This window comes from Aspergillus lentulus, assembly GCF_001445615.1.
Source record: "Aspergillus lentulus DNA, contig: Alt04, strain: IFM 54703, whole genome shotgun sequence".
Taxonomy (NCBI): domain Eukaryota; kingdom Fungi; phylum Ascomycota; class Eurotiomycetes; order Eurotiales; family Aspergillaceae; genus Aspergillus; species Aspergillus lentulus.
In genome coordinates, this window is record NW_028322122.1 from 4,163,434 (window position 1) to 4,181,063 (window position 17,630).

Consider the following 17,630-nt stretch of genomic DNA (forward strand, 5'->3'; position numbering starts at 1 on the left):
CGTCAGCGCTCGAGAAAGCGGACATATTGGACAGACGCTTGTCTAGTCAATTGGTATTCATCAAGAGTCCACTCTGGTCAGGCCCTATGGATGGTTGATCTGTCTAGCGAACAGAATCACAGAACATGAAACGGATTGCCCCATCTCATCTAAAGACTAGCAGCGTTCAGACAACTCAGTAGCTGAATTGATATAGCTGCGCAGTTCTAGATTTAGGCTTTGTTGATTGTTGATAGTCATGGAACTAACATACCATCCCTACATAAGCGGGGCCCTCCTTGCGTCGTCAACATTCTCAGCCACTCAGAACCAAGACATGAGAAATGGAACAATGAAAAGATCTTGAATCTTCCATGTGGTTATGCAGTTGAATTGTTCTGATTCGTGGCTGGTATCTATACAACCGCGTTACCATGTTTTGTCTTGCAGTGGCATCTCCGGGCGTAACCTTATGGCAGGACGGCGGGATTTCCAAGCGTAAAAAATTCGATCAGAGGCCTAGATGCTATGGATTATATCAGGTTGGCACTGGGCAGAATAACAATCGATAGTGTTGCCCTCATAGTCCTCTTACTCCCTCCACCTATGGCGCCTCTAATGTGCAACTGCGCTTCATATACCACCGTACACCAGCTTTCGACCCATAAGAATATCTATCTTTTTTGTTTATACTCTTCCTACTCACAAAGTATCTATTGCCACGTCTTAGCATACAATAATGGGAATGTGAAATTGTGCCGTTGCTTCAAAAAGGGAAAGGGAGTGGATCCATTCACTTACGTATACAACAGCTCTAATGAACGCCTTCGACCCGCTCACAGCAGCCACTGGCTTGTGCAAACTCTAGATCAGGATGACGAATGCTTGGTACTATTGACTATTTTAGTTCATGCTCAGGCAAACATTGATGATGTGGAAAATAAATCAGTGTTGAGAAGGGTTGCTCTCGAGATACGTAGGTTCAGTACGCTGGTGAATCAAGTTGGTTTCGAACATAGCCGTAGCATCACATCATGGACTGTTCTACGAAGTGACAATCCTTATATGGCTGAAAAAGCAGCATTTCGTACCCGGAGATCAATTATCGGCACTTCAGTCCAGGAATAGCCGCTGTGAGTCTGGAGATCCGGGCCACTGCCTGAAGCCACGTATCAGCATACGTAGGTCTTTCAATCGGATTGCCTTAAACGACTAGATAGCTTACTATGCTAATTTCAGTATCTCATGTTCGAGGCTCCCGTGAACCGAAGCCATACGCACCATGTTCTCATACACTGCGTGCCACTAGAACGCTCAAAATAATCAAATAGCTGCGTAGCTTGGTTTCAGTACGGACACTCAAGTGAATATCTTGTGCCGGATGTTTGATTTTCATAAGGCCATTCTAAGACATTTCAAATGCAGTCGTTCGGCAGACCGGACGTAGCTGTAGCTGACAATGAGCAATACGCCATTAACGAGGTAATCTAATCTAGAAGACTAGCACGACAGTTGCTCATAACATTACGAGTACGGTATCGATCTTGATTCTAGTCGAGAGAAGGATAAATCAGGCTAGCCATCACCCCACAACCACAAGTCAGCCGGTAACTCCTCGCCCTCCAAGCTGTTCGCGTTCAGCTCATCCGTCGCCGAGAGCATATGATTCAAAGATAGTCCAAAATCCCGCCAGTCAAAAAGGAGCTCCTCCTCCTGTGTCGCACTGACTGTAACTGCAGGAGTCGGACCGGGGCCTTCTGCATCCGGACCCATTCCATGGTGCACCTCTTGTGCCACAGAACTTCTTTCATTGATTGACTCAGTGAGAGATATCCCCGGGTCCTCTTCGCGGTGAGGGTTCTCTGGCTGTATAAGTGGTTGCACCAACTCTTCGAAAAGCTCTATCTCCGATCTGCGAAGTTGAGCGACTCGGTTTCCCCGTGCGATCATGTCATCCAACAGATTGAAGCCCATATCGCGGTAGCTCTGGTCTGGTAGGATGCCGGGTAAGACAGCGGAGATCAAAGAGAGAATAAAGAAGGACGAGAAGAGGTTCTCCAGGTCGAAGGGGAGAAAGGTTTCTGCCTTACTGTTAGGGTACGCATAAGACGGGGCCATTGGGACTAACCAAGGAGATTCTGGTCTCGCAGGGCCGTTAGGATCTTCAATGAGCGGAGTGCTGAATCGATACATGCTTGGATCAGGGTCCGAACGGGCGAAGAAAGACTTCGGAAGACATCGCCGTCTTCGAAGCAGCTTAGTCGTTCCCAGAGCAAACTTAGGATGAGTGGACGAGCCGTGACAATAATGCACTGTTTCCGTGAGCCAACTGGGTCTTGATCAGAGGGATAACACGCACTGAATGACATGAAAGTGTCAACCGAGTGGTGACACCCGAAAGAGTATCCACCGAACTCGAGAATCGACGAGCGAAAACCTCCTCTAATTCCCGAGACAGGTCGGTCATCTCATGTAAGATGGAGCGAATGCCATGAAGGAAGACGCCGCCCAACTTCCCATTTGCACTGTACACCGCTGTGAACAGCGTCAGCCTGTCCTTACGAACTGGCAGGTCACATACTATTCAGCACCCGCGTGATAACCTGCGTGATCTTGACATGAAGGCTCAAAGCGGCGGTTTCTTGGGAGCAGCTCTTCGGGTCCCACAGGACGGTGGTCACATCCTCATCATTCACCGAGGTCGGCGACCCGATCAATGAAGAGAACTTGCGGTCGAGAATGTATACCGTCCACCAGATCTTAGTACACCGTTCGACGCGCTTCTCACCAAGTTGCTCGACTGGAAGAGCACGATGCAACCCTTCCACCAGAGCCATACGCATGGCGTGACCGATCTGCGCTCGTCAGTTGTCGCCTATCGATTGAAGTGGCAATTCATACATAGCAATAGGCCGAGTCCCGCATATCCACCGAGTGAAGGTACAGTGCAATCAGCGCCAGAACCTCAATAGCTAGCAGCGGATCCTGCCAGAGCGCCGTGGTATCTGGTAACAGTGACATCGCGCGGGAGAAATACTTTGTCCAAGATGAAGTATTCGATGCCCTTCGCACAGGCGCCAACAGTGCCTCTCCGAAGGCCAGCACGACGAGAAACTGCACGTACCACAGCCTGGACTCCTGGACCTTTGCGGATGCATTATGATAGAACTCCTCCAAGTTACGGGTAAAGTCCTCCTCATCAATGAGCTGATACAGATGGCCGAAATGGAAACGGACCGTGTTGAGCATGTAGATCGCTTGATCGCGAGAAGGGAGTCCGCTTATATCCGGGATCTCCTCCGAGCTGGCCTGTCGCCAGTGAATCTGATATGCTTCACCGTCGACAGCCAGAGGGATCGGCTTAGAGCTTGTAGGGTTAAGTCGGGTCTGTATCGTGCTGAGGACCCGACGACTGAACGACCATGTAGAGGTTGGACCGAGAAGTACTGATAGTCGACCATTAGCAAGATACTTACTTCAAGAGGTTAATAGCATACACCAAGCCCGTTGTGTGCGCCCGCTGTTCTTCACGTAGGTGGATGGTGATACCAAGGGATTGGCGGCGAATCGCTCATCATGTCGATTCAACTCCTGTTGCTCAGGCGTAGCGAGTCCGCATGGTTCTGACACTGACTGTGGTGCTTCTTTTAAACAGCTAGACACCGAGTTACTGGCATGACTCTGTAAGACGCGAGGCCGCTTTGACGGGGTCGATGTAAGCGAGCCTTCTAGTTCGCTCACTTTTCTCTTCAGCGAAAGAAACAATCTCAATGTCCGTTAGAACCCGATATCATGCTGGTCTTCTTCGACATACTCTTCAGAAACTACAAATCTTCCGATCTTCCTCAAAAACACAGTCTTGCTGCCGATTGCGACACTTGTCACACGGCTGCGTGCCGGAGCATTTGACCTTGCGAGCTCGGCATCGCTGGCATCTGCGGCATTTAGTCGGGGACTCAGTAGGAACGCGGTCGACGTACGCGTTGGAAGTGCGCTTGGAGCGAGCTGACTGGTCCATCCGTTCTCACTCCGTCGGAACAATAGTATAATTGACCGTTGGTATTGCTATTGCCTTTTCTTGATGCTGTTGTTGGCATTTAGTCACCAACCCCGCAGACTGAGAGGGACAGCCGGCATTTGATTGGTCAGTAACTTGTATGCCATCATGGCTGTATCAAGAAGTCGAGTATCTTGGATACCTATCATTCTGACGATAATATGAGGCCGGGAAGATATCTTAGGAAAATTCATTGAAACGGACGTAGAGGACTGCAATATGATCGCAGTGTCGAGTTGTCAATTGACTCAATTCTCACAGTATCATCTCTCAATTCCCCTAGTGACTCCGCTGTCTGAAACAGAATCACCAATTCCAGGCTGAAACAGCAGTTGCTCCATCAAGCTCACCAAGCCCCATTCAGATGCGCCTTGGTACATCAGATAGCTGGCATTGCGTAGTAGCTGTTTCTCCATTATTGGTTGTAAGGTGCTGCTTCGCGCTTCGTACTGACCCAGCGGTTATTGCCTGTCCTTGATTGTTCGGGATGGCGCGACTGACGGTACTACTTCATGCTTGCCCATTTTCGAGTCTATTTATTCTTGGTTTATTCTGGTCAGTGCAGACGAGCTAGTAAAGAGACTCTATGTCTCGACCTCAGGAACGGCTTTTAGCTTCGCATCGCTTAAGCATGTGTTGCACTGTCAGTCCCAGACTAAGGCATGGACGAGGTTTCTGCAGCCATCCAGGGCTAAGTATTTTTCAACAGTCACTCTTTTCATTGAGATGATTACCTCAGAGTGATCAGTCTCGTTACGCTCCTTGTGGAAATCATTATCGCGACCAGGATGGGCCGTCAATGCCAGTGTCACTGGCCTTTATCTTTACGTTGGAGCCTATTATCATTATTACTACTCCCCCTCGGAGCGACCACACTCAATCTCATCGTTACAGATCCAGGTGAGCCCTACAAACGCGCGATTCACCCCGAACGGGCCTAATCGCCCGCAGAAAATATCAAAGAAGTAGCCAGTCAACTAGCCTGGGACCTTGTCAGCTTCTACACGGGCAACAACACCGGTGACGTCCCGGGTAACCTCCCTGCCCCCTACTATTGGTGGGAAGCCGGCGCTTTTTTCGGCGCCCTCGTCAACTACTGGCGATATACCGGCGACGATACCTACAATAACATCACCATGCAGGCTATCTTGCACCAGGCCGGAACAGGTGACTTTATGCCGCCCAACCAGACCCGCACCGAGGGCAACGATGACCAGGCCTTCTGGGCCTTTACCGCACTCATGGCGGCCGAACATAATTTCCCTAACCCGCCCGAAGACTCACCGTCATGGCTGGCCATGGCCCAAGCGGTCTTCAACGAGCAGATCGCGCGCTGGGACGACCAGACCTGTGGAGGTGGACTGAAATGGCAGATCTTTCCCTTCAACAACGGATACACGTATCGCAATTCAATCTCCAACGGAGGGCTCTTCAATATTGCAGCGCGACTGGCACGGTACACAGGGGATGCCATGTATGCCGAATGGGCGAACAAGGTCTGGGGCTGGGTCACAGAGACAGGACTGATCGGTCCAGAATATTACGTCTTGGATGGGGCGTACGAGAGCGACAATTGCTCCGCACTCAACCGGGTCGAATGGACGTATAACAATGGTATCTTTCTTCATGGAGCCGCCCATATGTGGAATTATGTATGTCTCCTCGTCAGTTCTCCGAGAGGGAGGAAACAACTGACCCTACCAGACCAAAGGCAACTCGGCATGGAAAGCGCGCATCGACGGTCTCCTCGACGCGCAGAGAATCTTCCTTTCGCCGAACAAGTCATCCGAGAATGTACTTTATGAATACGCCTGCGAGACGATCAACACGTGTCGAACCGACCAGTACTCCTTCAAAGCGTATCTGGGGCGCTGGATGGGGGACGTTGCGCAGTTGGCACCTTGGACTCGCGATACCATTGCGACCAGACTGCGGGCTTCGGCCACGGCAGCAGCTGCACAATGTGTGGGCGGTAAGACGGGAACGTATTGCGGACTGCGATGGACGACGGGCGAGTACGACGGCACGACAGGGGTGGGACAGCAGATGTCGGCGTTAGAGGTGGTTCAGGCGACTCTGCTCGATTCGGTCGCGGGGCCATTGACGAATAGCACGGGTGGAACGAGCAAGGGGAACAGTGCGGTGGGGAGGGGCTCCTCGGACGGAACTGCGGTGCCCGATGATTCTAGTATCGTCACCATGGCTGATCGAGTCGTCGCGTGGGTCGCAACGGGGGGATTGGGGGTGCTGCTGGGGGGATATCTTTATCTTGTTGTGACATGACGCTGGCCGTCGCCAACAGCGATGAAAACCTAATGAATAATGAATGTCAAATGAAACGAAGCATCTCCTCGTGCAGTTGTCCTTCTGTCAATCTGGACAAAACAGGAAATGATTACACTCGTGATGCGCTAACCCCTTTGGGCAAGAGATACGCCGGGGTAGAGATGGCCAATAGGAAGCCGCACGTGACCACATGCCTGAGGGGGCAAGGAATCCGACCACCAATCAGCTGTCTATGACACATCTCATACAACACGAGGGCGTGGGACGGCGTATCTTTCCCCAGAATACCTAGGGAGATATGTCGTACAAAAAGGTATATAAAGACCCTATGGCTCTGGTCAAAAACATGGCAGATCATTCTGTTCTTTTCCCATTTGACGGACAAGCATGACGGCTCTTCATCCCTTTGACCCCATCACTCCCGGGGAAATCCAGTTGGCCGTCAAGATTCTGGAAGCGGCTTTCCCCGGAGTCTCCCTGAGATACAAGAAAATCGATGTCAATGAACCTCTGAAAAGGGAGGTTGTACCGTACATTGAAGCCGAGAGGTTAGGAAAGCCTTTGCCGACAGCACCAACACGGTTGTTGCAGGTTCTGTTCCATCGTTTAGACAATGGAGCATTCTACAAAGCCTTGCTCAATGCGGGGACAAGGTCTGTGGTGTATGCCAAACAGTTGCCCAAAGAGGTTCAGGTATATTCTCTGTCAATTCACGGACTTAATGGAAATGTCTCTGACTCAATCAGGGCCCTGTCGATGCTGACGAACTGATCGAAATCGAGCAACTCTGTCTGAGCCACCCCGCCGTGCAGGCAGAGATTGCCAAAATGCAACTGCCGCAGGGGGTGACTGTTTGCAATGATCCCTGGATCTATGGGACGGATGACCCCAAGGAATCCCGCCGCCTGTTCCAGTGTTACATGTACGTGGTGACCACGGACCATCCGCAAAATAACCACTATTCCGCACCCTGTAAATTCTCGCCCGTGTTCGATGCGCTCACCCGCGAACTTGTCCGGATGGACTATCTCCCGGGTGGCGGGGACGCTCAGGTCGCCGAGACTCAGCCGTGGAAGACGGTGGAGACCATCCAGTACGCGCATGATCTGCTCACAGAACCGCTGCGGACGGATCTGAAGCCATATATCGTGCAGCAGCCCGAGGGTCCATCATTCCATGTAGAGGGAAACCTCGTCTCATGGCAGAAGTGGAAGTTTCGCGTAGGTTTCAACACCCGTGAAGGGTTGGTCATCTACAACACCACTTATGACGGACGCAATGTGTTTTACCGGCTGTCAGTTTCCGAAATGACGGTACCATATGGAGGTATGCATTCAACTTCCATAACTGTGGACCTGAGAAGTAGCTAATAGCATAGATCCACGCGCCCCCTACCACCGCAAGCAGGCGTTTGACGTCGGCGACGTTGGATTTGGCATCACTGCCAACCAGCTCTCCCTTGGCTGCGACTGTCTGGGTCACATCAAGTACTTTGATGGGTACCGCTCCGACTCCAAGGGCAACCCTGTGCAGCTGAAGAATGTTATCTGTTTGCACGAGCAAGATAATGGCCTGCAGCACAAGCACACCAACTACCGCACCGGGGCTGCCACGGTGGTCCGCAACCGCCAGCTAGTAGTACAGATGATCTGCACCGTCTCCAACTACGAGTACATCTTTGCCTTTATTTTCGACCAAGCCGCTAACATCGAGCTGGAGGTGCGCGCGACTGGCATCCTGTCTACTGTGCCGTTTGACAACGAAAAGTTTGGAACGACAGTGCCCTGGGGTACGAACGTCGGGCCTGGCGTTATGGCACCTTTCCACCAGCACATGTTCTCCTTCCGTATCGACCCTGCCCTCGATGGGTTCAAAAACACGGTCTACTACGAAGATAGCGTTCCGATGCCCGAGGACGAGAATAACCCGTATCTGGTGGGCTACACCACAGAACAAACCGTCCTGCGGACCAGCGGCAGCGCCAACACCAGCGTGGAGCGCCACCGGGTGTTTAAGATCCGCAACGACGCCTGCATTAACCCCATCACGTATAAGCCGGTCGCCTATAAGTTGCAGACCTCGCCGAGCCAGATGCTACTGGCCGGGAACAGGTCGTTTGGCTACAAGCGGGCCGAGTTCGCTACCAAGCCGATCTGGGTGACAAAGTATCAGGATGACGAGCTGTATGCGGCTGGCGAATTTACCAATCAGAGCAAGCAGAGTGAGGGTGTGGAGAAGTGGGTGAAGCGCAATGATCCTGTTGAGAATGAGGATCTTGTCCTGTGGCATAGTAAGTCTAATTGACTCCTCGTGGAGGCTTCACTGACAGTCCTAGCTTTTGGCCTTACGCACAATCCTCGGGTAGAGGATTTCCCTGTGATGCCAGTCGAACGGGTCAGTGTCATGCTCAAGCCGGATGGCTTCTTTACCAAGAACCCGGCGCTGGATGTTCCCGCGTCGACTCAGTCATTCAATCGGTCAACACTGCATCCGGAGCCGGCTTCTTGCTGTGCTCCTGCCAAGGTGAAGTTGTAGTGTGATGAATGAAATGAATACTTTTGATGATGTCCATCTTATTATTTACCATACGTAAAGACACCGTGTCTTCATGAATCAATCCGTTATGGATTCGACGAGCGACGAGGCCGCATGTATGCCATCGTACAGAATAATATCCAATAACGATGAACGTAATCTGGGAAGACGGACGCTCCAAGTGTGTTCAATTAGCCTAGTCAATCACCGGCATCGGGGATTGAGGGCAAGATGGCTTTATTCCGCTCGTTAAATATCTATTAGCTTTCTGGTCTCTAGTTATTACAGTCATTCGCCGTTCAAGATCCTCCCGAGTAGAAAAGAAAGAAACATTGGATTAGACAGATATCATCCCTGGGCCAGGTGTATATCAAAATTTTATCCCCGAGTCCCCGGACTCGGCCGACAAGTCAATACAGAGGCATATACACAGAAAGATATAAACAGAATGCCATAGACACCGTTACTGGGCATTAACCCAAGCATGGAGCCCCTGCTGTCTAGAGTCTGGTCGTACCTGAACGAAGACATCGGCGAAGACCTCCTCCTCGAATCACAACTTCTCCTCCTCTCCTTCGCACCGGGCCTGCTGAAGGGGCATAACTGGCCGCGCAATCGACGGGTGCTGTTCCTGGTGATGCTGACGGCGGGATGCTTTGTCGGAGCGTTTACGCAGCGGGCGGTTAATTCGTCCTTTGCGTTATTGTGGTGTGCTGTTGGGAAGGCTTTGGTCACGGTATCGTGGTTGTGGAATAAACGGCTGGAGAAAAGATGTCCATGATTCATTCTACTCCGTAGTCTTAGGTGACGGCGAATTACTAGAAGCGGTATAGCGTGCCTATTCGGGGAAAGCGCGTCGCTGAGGCTTGGCATCGCGGTGCGTGGTCTATATAGTTTCCTCCTTGCCCCCTCGAGATTATGGCCAACTTTCGTTCGCTGTTTTCCACCCTTTCGCGGTCTTGCGACTCAAGGCAATGAGGCATTTCTGCTATTGGGCGGTACATCCTGTGTTCTGCACTTCGCCGCCTCCTTTTGCGCCCATGAGTTGTCTTCGCGCCCGTGGCCTGACTTCCATTGGATTTCGTGAGATTGACGTTTCTGCTTGCTTGGGAGCTCCACTGACCTATGATCCTTCTTTTGATAGATAATGCTGCATGAAAAACCCAGAGATTGCATACGTCCCTGCCTTTTGTACACACCGCCCATCGCTACTACCGATTGAATGGCTCGGTGAGGCCTTCGGATTGGCTCAGGGGAGTTGGCAACGACTCCCCAGAGCCGGAAAGCTGGTCAAACCCGGTCATTTAGAGGAAGTAAAAGTCGTGACAAGGTTTCCGTAGGTGAACCTGCGGCAGTATCATTACCGAGTGAGGGCCCTCTGGGTCCAACCTCCCACCCGTGTCTATCGTACCCTTGTTGCTTCGGCGGGCCCGCCGTTTCGACGGTAGAACTGGTGCTATTAGACTACTCTGGGCGAACCAACATGATTTTTCCCTCCTATAGTTAACGTCTTTTCTCCGCCAGGCAGTTCCCACAGCAAATCATCTTTAGAATTGGACTTCAGAGATCCGAAGACTGCAAGAGATGTTCAGAACCAAACTGCTTGATCCAGGGACTCTGCGAGGATCGTACAAAGTATCCGCCTAGCCCTATTAGTCAGGCAGTTAATCAATCTATAAAAGCGTGCCATACTACTATGGGAAGGGTTTGCTTTAGAACATGAGGCTAGACAGCCTCAGGAGGCAAACCCCGCCAAAACGAAGACTAAGAAGGTCTATATAGCTTCAGGAGGCATTCTGGCAGCTTCAGAGGGTCAACAGTGCGCCCAGCAAGACCTTGAAGCAATTCAATTAGTGGAACAGGAAGGTGCTGAGACACCACGAAAGCGCGCTGCAGCGACTGCTTCATAATTACGACCATATTAGAACTAGGTACCCATATAGATCTACTACCTATCGAGCGATCTTAAAATGCAAGACACGGGCAATCTAGCAACCATTCCTTCGTTGGGGTTAGTCATCTATTAGTAAGCTATGTCAGACTCCAAAGCCTAAGAAGTAAACTAGTTTGGCTGTGGCCACCTGGTACAACAAGCATCCGTCGACCTGGGCATGGGTATGAACATCACGGGGGTCCAACGGTTTGATGACATACCTGATTCGTTGAGGGAATTGGACGTAAGCATCAAAGTGACCGGAGAGACAACAGCCAGTCATTCCTTTAGTCAAATACTACATCATCCGGACGGCTCCGCACAACATGTATTAGTGGCAGTTCGGTCTTGTTGAGGAAGGAAAAAGACGAAAAGTGGACCCATACGATTAAGAAGCAGAACCACTTAAGGTCAGGTGCGGTGCCGCTGTGATCAACCATACATGTCCCCTCCAGGCCGAAGTAATAGGCCTACCTCAGCAGGCAAAAGCGCCACAGTATCTCGAAAAACCGTATACCGTGGCCTATCAGATAGCTACAAGAATTTATTCTTTGTAGGTCGCCGAAGTGACATGTTAATGCTGCTTAAAAAAGGAAAGCTTGATCACCCCGAGCTCGTCTTACCTGAACCATAATATGATGAAGCTCTTGCCATGGATAGCTGGAAAGTCTGGACTGGTGGTGGTCATTATTCCTGTTGTTCGATATCGTCGCTGCGAGATGCGGGTGATCCATACCACGTTCCTCAACATCGGGGGAGAGTAAGTCATTGCCTCTGCTGTTATTGTACAGTTCTAGAATGGCTTAATTGTGTGATCTATTGCTCTCGAGCTCCTAGCTAGGTGTCATGGCCAATGCCTCTTACCCTTGGCTCCTGCCTATGATAGACTAGGCTCTCCAAAGTAGGAGCAATGCCCGGCCAGGGATGTCAATATATGCAATTCCTTCAGATATACTTTGACATATCAGTGAATGAAGTACCTAATATCCCGTTAGAGAATCCTGTGAGCTGAAATAGTTCTCAATACTGCTCGGATGCATACATATACGATTTGTCACCTGCTTTAAGCACATACAGGGTGTGGAAACAGGGCTTCTCATCCACTCCACGGTTCTCAAGCCACAATTATCAACGCAGTCAGAGGTTATATGAACCCTTTCAGACTTGCCATTCGGCCATGGAGCTACAAGCCTTGGGAGGAGGATTCGAAAACATCTTTCTCACGCGAGGTTGCAGAAATGGAGGCAATCGAAAAGCACGCCGCCTACTAATTAAAACTTAAATTCAATTCCAATGCATGATGCATCTATGAACTTTATAGTATTCGTGTGATTTCCAGACCTAATACAACTTCAACTTCCATATTGCTGAAGCTGTGATGACTATTCTCTTCGTGTCTCTGGATACTTGTACATTCTTGCGCAATACAAAGCGATTCCTAATGGTATTACAAGGTGCTGAAATTTCAGCGTCTAACCTTCCGCGAATATCAGACCGTCCAATGATATTTCGCTCCGCTCTGGAGTGTGCCAGGTGTCAAAGCTATTCAGAATACTTTACGCTAGTACATGGACAAAAGCAAAGTCCAACCCATACCTAATCATACTCATGATCGGTCCATTCGTCATCCGTGTCCCTCTCCCAAAGATCATCCTCGTTGTTCTGCGGCTGCTTCACCGTGGTTGCGTTTTCGATCAACTCATCAATCCCCTCAATGTATATCAATCGTGGCAATTGCTTGTCCTTCTCGGCAAGCAGATTCTCCAGCTGCCTATCAAATACATCGTCCGGAAGGCCCTTAACCTGCGGTTTCATACCCTTCTCGTACCCATAAATACAGAGTGATTCAAGACTTGGTGGGAGATGATCCACGATTGAAAATAATGCATCCTCCACTTGGTCGGAGCCAATTCCTCGAGCCAAGTAGTAGAGGAGGTGGATGCCGAGGCTTAGATTCTTCAGTTCAGTAAACCCACGAAGAGAGCACGGTGATAATCGACAACTGACTGGGTCATCCTTTGCTTTGAGCTCCTGGAGTTCTTCTGCCCACTCCTGTTGATAAACGGGGTGAGATCTGGAAGATGGGCCGTCACTGGCAAAGAAAACTTGTCCTAGGCTGGGGTCGAAGGTCTCAGCCAATGGTGTTTCTGCCTCCACATCCAAATCCAGATGCAGCAACGAATGACCGTGCAGGAGGAGGGCCCGAAGGACATGATCTGGGCTGAATATACTCAATGAGCCATCGCTTGAGCCTCGGCCACCGACCGCATAGGTAAACTCTTCCAGCCGTTTAGCTGACTCGATGACCTGCACCAGATGATGGTAATCCAAACTGGAGTTTCGAATGGTAATTTTGGTATAATTCGCTGACTGGGGTGGGGGCTCCACACTAGCACTCTCCGTGCCCATAATGGCGTCGACCCGGATGGATTCCACTCCGGGCAGCCGGCGCACCAAGTTCAGGCTACCGTATAAGTCATAGGGCTGGTAATAGAACCAGCGATAGATACTTGTATCAGCATCGACAAGGAACCGAACCTTGCGAAGAGATTGTAGAAATGGCATAGTCTCCTGCGGGCAACTATTCGCACGGTCTAGGAAATGCTTAAAGAAATAATCCGTCTCTTGGAGTGGAGTACCATTGGCTTGAGCAGTCAGTTTCGACAGCCTCGAAGGTTCTTTGCCGACAGGGCAGAAATTCAGTGACTCCAACAGTGGCGAGACGCTGACCAACAACGCTGCCAACGCCTGGGCGAGAAACGGGGTTCGCGGGTCATGATGGCTAGTCAAAGTCAGGCTCAGGCGTTCTAGAAGTCACCTGCTCTGAGGACATAAAAGCCGCATCATGAGACAGTAGAAGGATAAATAAGGGTGCAGGAAGGGGGGAGTCATACTCCATGCTGGCCGGATTTTGGAGTAGGATGTTAAGCATCTTTTCCTTTTCTTGTGGAGACTCAAAACCGGCCCGCCGAATAGCCGCAGTCAAGCGCTCCTGGTCTTTTGGCCGGAGGGACCGCTGAGGGGGCTTCACTGTGTATAACTGCACGATTCCATAACCTACTGATGGGGATCGGTTCAGCTCTATATGGCGAACGTATCGCCCATATTGAGGGGTTTTTAGAATCGACCGGAGGATTTTGAAGGCCACAGCCAAATCTAAGGTCTCTCGAAGCTTTACTCGGCGGTATTTGCGCCGAGTGGTCATGTCACAAAGACGATGCCAACGGTGGCATTGTAGAGAGAGCGCCGCTGCATCTGCATGTGATGGAAGGTAAGAAAGGATGTGCAGGAGAACCTCGTCTGGGAGGCAGTGGACAGACATTCTGATAGGAAAAAGTGTTCCACTGTCTTGCTTGCTTGGCCGCAGGCACACAGGTCAGTCTTAGGGCACGCCCCGGGCCCTGCCTGGGTCGCCGCAAACCTCAGGATACAGGTACCACAGTGACGCAGAGGCTCTCTGGCCTTGGCTTTTTTGGCCTTAGCTAAGCACGTGACCTAAGTGTATATATATGTGGGCCCCTAACCGCTGCCACAATAGGGGATAAGACTGCGGGCAGTCTGATCAAGATTGAGCAAGAAGAAATTGGAGTCTCCGAGCATATTGAGGAACGACATCTCAGGAATGAAGAGAAAAGCCTCTTATATTTTTTTTTCCCCCTTGTCCTTAATGGTCTGCTTCTGCTTGTTGAAATCATGGTGTATGCGCCAGGCTCATCTCACAAGGAATATATGTGAACTGCGCTAGGACAAAATAAGGAATGGTCGACCAGGTCTCATAAAGCGGCGATTCACAGCGTGGAAAGGCCACAGTTTCTGGCGCAAAAGCCACGCACAATCGTGTGCTTTCCGTCGTCACCCAGACTTACTCCGTATGCATATAGTAGAATAGAGTCGGAATGGCTGCTTATTATTCGCTTGGCTCATTGCTTATTTTACTGGATAGAGTGATGTTAATATTACCCCAGTTTAATCCTCAAGGTCCTCAGATCAGCATGCAAGCATTACTTTATTCTAACGTCTTCTCTATCATATTCATCCGAATCAATCTATAGAAATGATTTTACCTCTCGTCGTTACAGAAATGCAGAGAATGCGGTATCGGGGTCTCGGGAACCATCAATCGGCGAACTCGCTCTGATCTCTTCTGGCTCCTTCTGTTTCTCTAAAATGATTTGATTATGACTAATGTCACACACTTTATGCCGAGTGGAGAGTAAGGTATTTATTTATTTATTACTGTAATTCTACCCCTACACGTTGACATCAACCAGCCTCAATCCTAAACATACAAGCCACGTCCTTCTACCTCCTCTACAAAATGTGCATGCCATCCAAGTGCAACAACTGCCGTACGTCTACATTCCATCTGTCGCAGAGACTTACTAATAACAAATAGAGAAAAAAACCTGGTGGGGTTGCGGAAGTCATATCCCCTCCGTCATGGACCAGGTGCCCGAATCCGATCGCTGCACCTGCACTCCCAAGGTCAACGCCGATGGCAAGGAGTACCCTCCCAAGGGTGCCGGTCCTGCCTGACTAGCCGGTGCAAAGTGCGTGGTACAGTAGGAAAAAGACTAAGGGGTTATGAAGAATGTGATTGTTATATGGATGTTTTGTTTATCTACATCATAGAACATGTGCCGTTTCCTTTTTAGGTTCGCTTCAAAAGAACTACTGCTCAACCCGGTCCTTGTAGCATCCCGTTCCACCGGTGTGCGTGTGAGGAGCCCTCTTCTTGGCTGCCTGCAGCTGCGACCGCTTGACCACGGTGCTCATATTGCGCGGCGGGATCGACTCGAGGCTGTTGGCATATGTGGCCACCGCAAAGGCCGTCGCCTTGGAGTTGATCAGGAAGGCCTCGCGGTTGAGGTTGGTCATGTTGTCGCCCTTGGCATGGTAGTTGGCGTCCAGAGCTACGCCGGCCTGGCCGCCAAACAGCTTGGCCTGTTCCTCGGTCTTGATCGCCTCCGCGCCGGTGAAGATGCCTCCCGCGGGGATGCCGTTGAGAATAAAGGCCTCGTAGTCGGAGCGGCCGTTGAACTCGGTGGGCACGAACGGCTTGCGGATCGACTTGTAGTAGTCCTCGAAGAGACGCTCGATCTGCGCCGAGCCCGCGGGCCCGGTCAGGTTGAAGGCGGATCCGTCGCCGTCGTAGATCATCAGGGCGTAGTTGGGGGAAGCGATCATGTCGAAGTTGAGGTAGAGACGGATCTTGGCCTTCTCGGTAGCATTGAGGCTGTTGACGTAGTAGTTGCTGCCCAGCAGGCCGAACTCCTCCGCCGTCCAGAAGCAGAAGCGCACCGCGTTCTTGACGGAGAAGCGGGTCAGCGCCTTGGCGACAACGAGGTTGCTGATGATGCCGGAGCCGTCGTCGTTGATACCGGGACCGGCCTCGACCGAGTCCGTGTGGCCGCCGAGCGCGACGACGTTGTTGGGATCGCCGCCCTTGGTCTGCGCGATCACGTTGTAGGTGGTCCGGTTCTCGACCTGGCTGTTGATCCACAGGTTGGCTGTGACGGGACCCGCCTGGGTCAGCTGGATTAGCGCCTGTCCATCAGCGAGGCTGATGCCGGCGATGGGAGCGTAGGGACCCATCTCGTTGGTCGGGCCGCCCAGAGTCCCCGCCATAGAACCCTCGATATTGTTGTACACGAGCGCAGCCGCCGCACCGGCCTTGGCGCTCAATACGGACTTGGTCGCAAAGGGGCACTCGCCCCGCTTGACCAGAGCAATCTTGCCCTTCAGATCGGTGGGATAGTCAGACTCAACGCAGCCCAGGTTGTTCACCACCGCCAGCGGAGCAGTGGCGTTCACGCTGGGGCTGTAAGTCATGGTCGTGGCGACATAGGACTTGCCATCAACGGTGAGAGACTGGTCGGCTCTGGTCCATTGGTGAACCTGAGGCTGCTTGTAGACGTCGTAGTAGCCAGTTTTCTTCAACTCGCGGTAGAGGTAGTTGACGGTGTCGTCATGGGCCCGTCCGCCAAAGACACGGTTGCGCTCTGGGTAGGCATAAGCGAAGTCTTCCAGCTTTTGAGCGCCATGCATAAGATCCCACAAATTGATCATATGAGGCAGGACTTTCTATAATGACAGGATGTTTCAGCATTCAGCAACAAGACAAGCGAGAGGAACACTAACCGGATGGACTGGGGGCTTCCAGTCCCATCCCTGGCCATTGGCCACGGCCAGAGAGGCAAACGACGTGAGGTAGAGCAGCTTCATGGTGTGGCTCTAAGAATAAATTGCCGACTATCTCACAGCTCGGGGCTGTAAGAGATTAGAATGCTACAGCTGGAGAGAAGAGTGAATAGTGATCAACATTCCGATCGTCGCCTGCCTTTTATACATCCCCAGCATGCCATCGCTACTGCCCTCGCTACTGCCAATCGCGGCTGTAATCCCGCCACTGTCAACGATTCCCCGCGTCGCCATCGCAGCAACTATTCACGGAATGGCACCTCATCCCGCCTGGAGTTGCATCCAAGCAGGAAAAGACGTCTTGGCAGAAGGACTGAGTCGAGGGCCAAGAAGATAGTATGACTTGGCAGAGATAAGGGTCGGGGTAATAGTACGGAAGAATAGTACGGAAGAATAGTGCTCTTTGGCAACTGCAGCTTCAGTCCGATGATAAACGGCATTATCCAGGCTTGTATCTGTCAGTGGCTGCAATTGCCAAGATAAAGATGAGGCCATATATTGCATTCCCTCGTGTTAATCAATCGCGGCCATGTGCCATATTACCTGCATAGACTACATTCTAGAGCCCAACAGTACTTTAGGCCTGTATACCTAACCAGCACTATTCCGGAATCTGCTTAGATGCTTATCTTATGACCA

At 51.1% G+C, this 17,630-nt stretch overlaps 5 protein-coding genes across 5 annotated transcripts; 2 read left to right on the forward strand and 3 right to left on the reverse strand.

Moving 5' to 3' along the window:
- Positions 1–1,554: 1,554 nt before the first annotated feature.
- On the reverse strand, positions 1,555–3,997 carry ALT_2636 (putative C6 transcription factor; the record flags this gene model as incomplete). The annotated part of the gene is made up of 8 exons (XM_089599386.1): positions 1,555–2,060; positions 2,108–2,291; positions 2,339–2,514; positions 2,561–2,834; positions 2,881–3,425; positions 3,477–3,745; positions 3,794–3,907; positions 3,960–3,997. The coding sequence occupies 8 exons, from the start codon at positions 3,995–3,997 to the stop codon at positions 1,555–1,557; spliced, it is 2,106 nt and encodes a 701-aa protein (XP_089456532.1).
- An 838-nt stretch (positions 3,998–4,835) lies between these two features.
- On the forward strand, positions 4,836–6,319 carry ALT_2637 (glycoside hydrolase family 76 protein; the record flags this gene model as incomplete). The annotated part of the gene is made up of 3 exons (XM_089599387.1): positions 4,836–4,936; positions 5,034–5,688; positions 5,741–6,319. 3 exons carry the CDS (start codon positions 4,836–4,838, stop codon positions 6,317–6,319), a joined length of 1,335 nt encoding a protein of 444 aa, XP_089456533.1.
- Positions 6,320–6,709: 390 nt separating this feature from the next.
- On the forward strand, positions 6,710–8,857 carry ALT_2638 (copper amine oxidase; the record flags this gene model as incomplete). Its single annotated transcript, XM_033561794.1, has 4 exons — positions 6,710–7,015; positions 7,069–7,648; positions 7,701–8,612; positions 8,658–8,857. The coding sequence occupies 4 exons, from the start codon at positions 6,710–6,712 to the stop codon at positions 8,855–8,857; spliced, it is 1,998 nt and encodes a 665-aa protein (XP_033417685.1).
- Positions 8,858–12,386: 3,529 nt separating this feature from the next.
- ALT_2639 (F-box protein) lies at positions 12,387–14,112 on the reverse strand (the record flags this gene model as incomplete). The annotated part of the gene is made up of 2 exons (XM_033561795.2): positions 12,387–13,572; positions 13,685–14,112. The coding sequence occupies 2 exons, from the start codon at positions 14,110–14,112 to the stop codon at positions 12,387–12,389; spliced, it is 1,614 nt and encodes a 537-aa protein (XP_033417686.2).
- Positions 14,113–15,461: 1,349 nt separating this feature from the next.
- ALT_2640 (M28 family metallopeptidase) lies at positions 15,462–17,015 on the reverse strand (the record flags this gene model as incomplete). Its single annotated transcript, XM_033561796.2, has 2 exons — positions 15,462–16,874; positions 16,932–17,015. The coding sequence occupies 2 exons, from the start codon at positions 17,013–17,015 to the stop codon at positions 15,462–15,464; spliced, it is 1,497 nt and encodes a 498-aa protein (XP_033417687.1).
- Between the last annotated feature and the right edge of the window lie 615 nt (positions 17,016–17,630).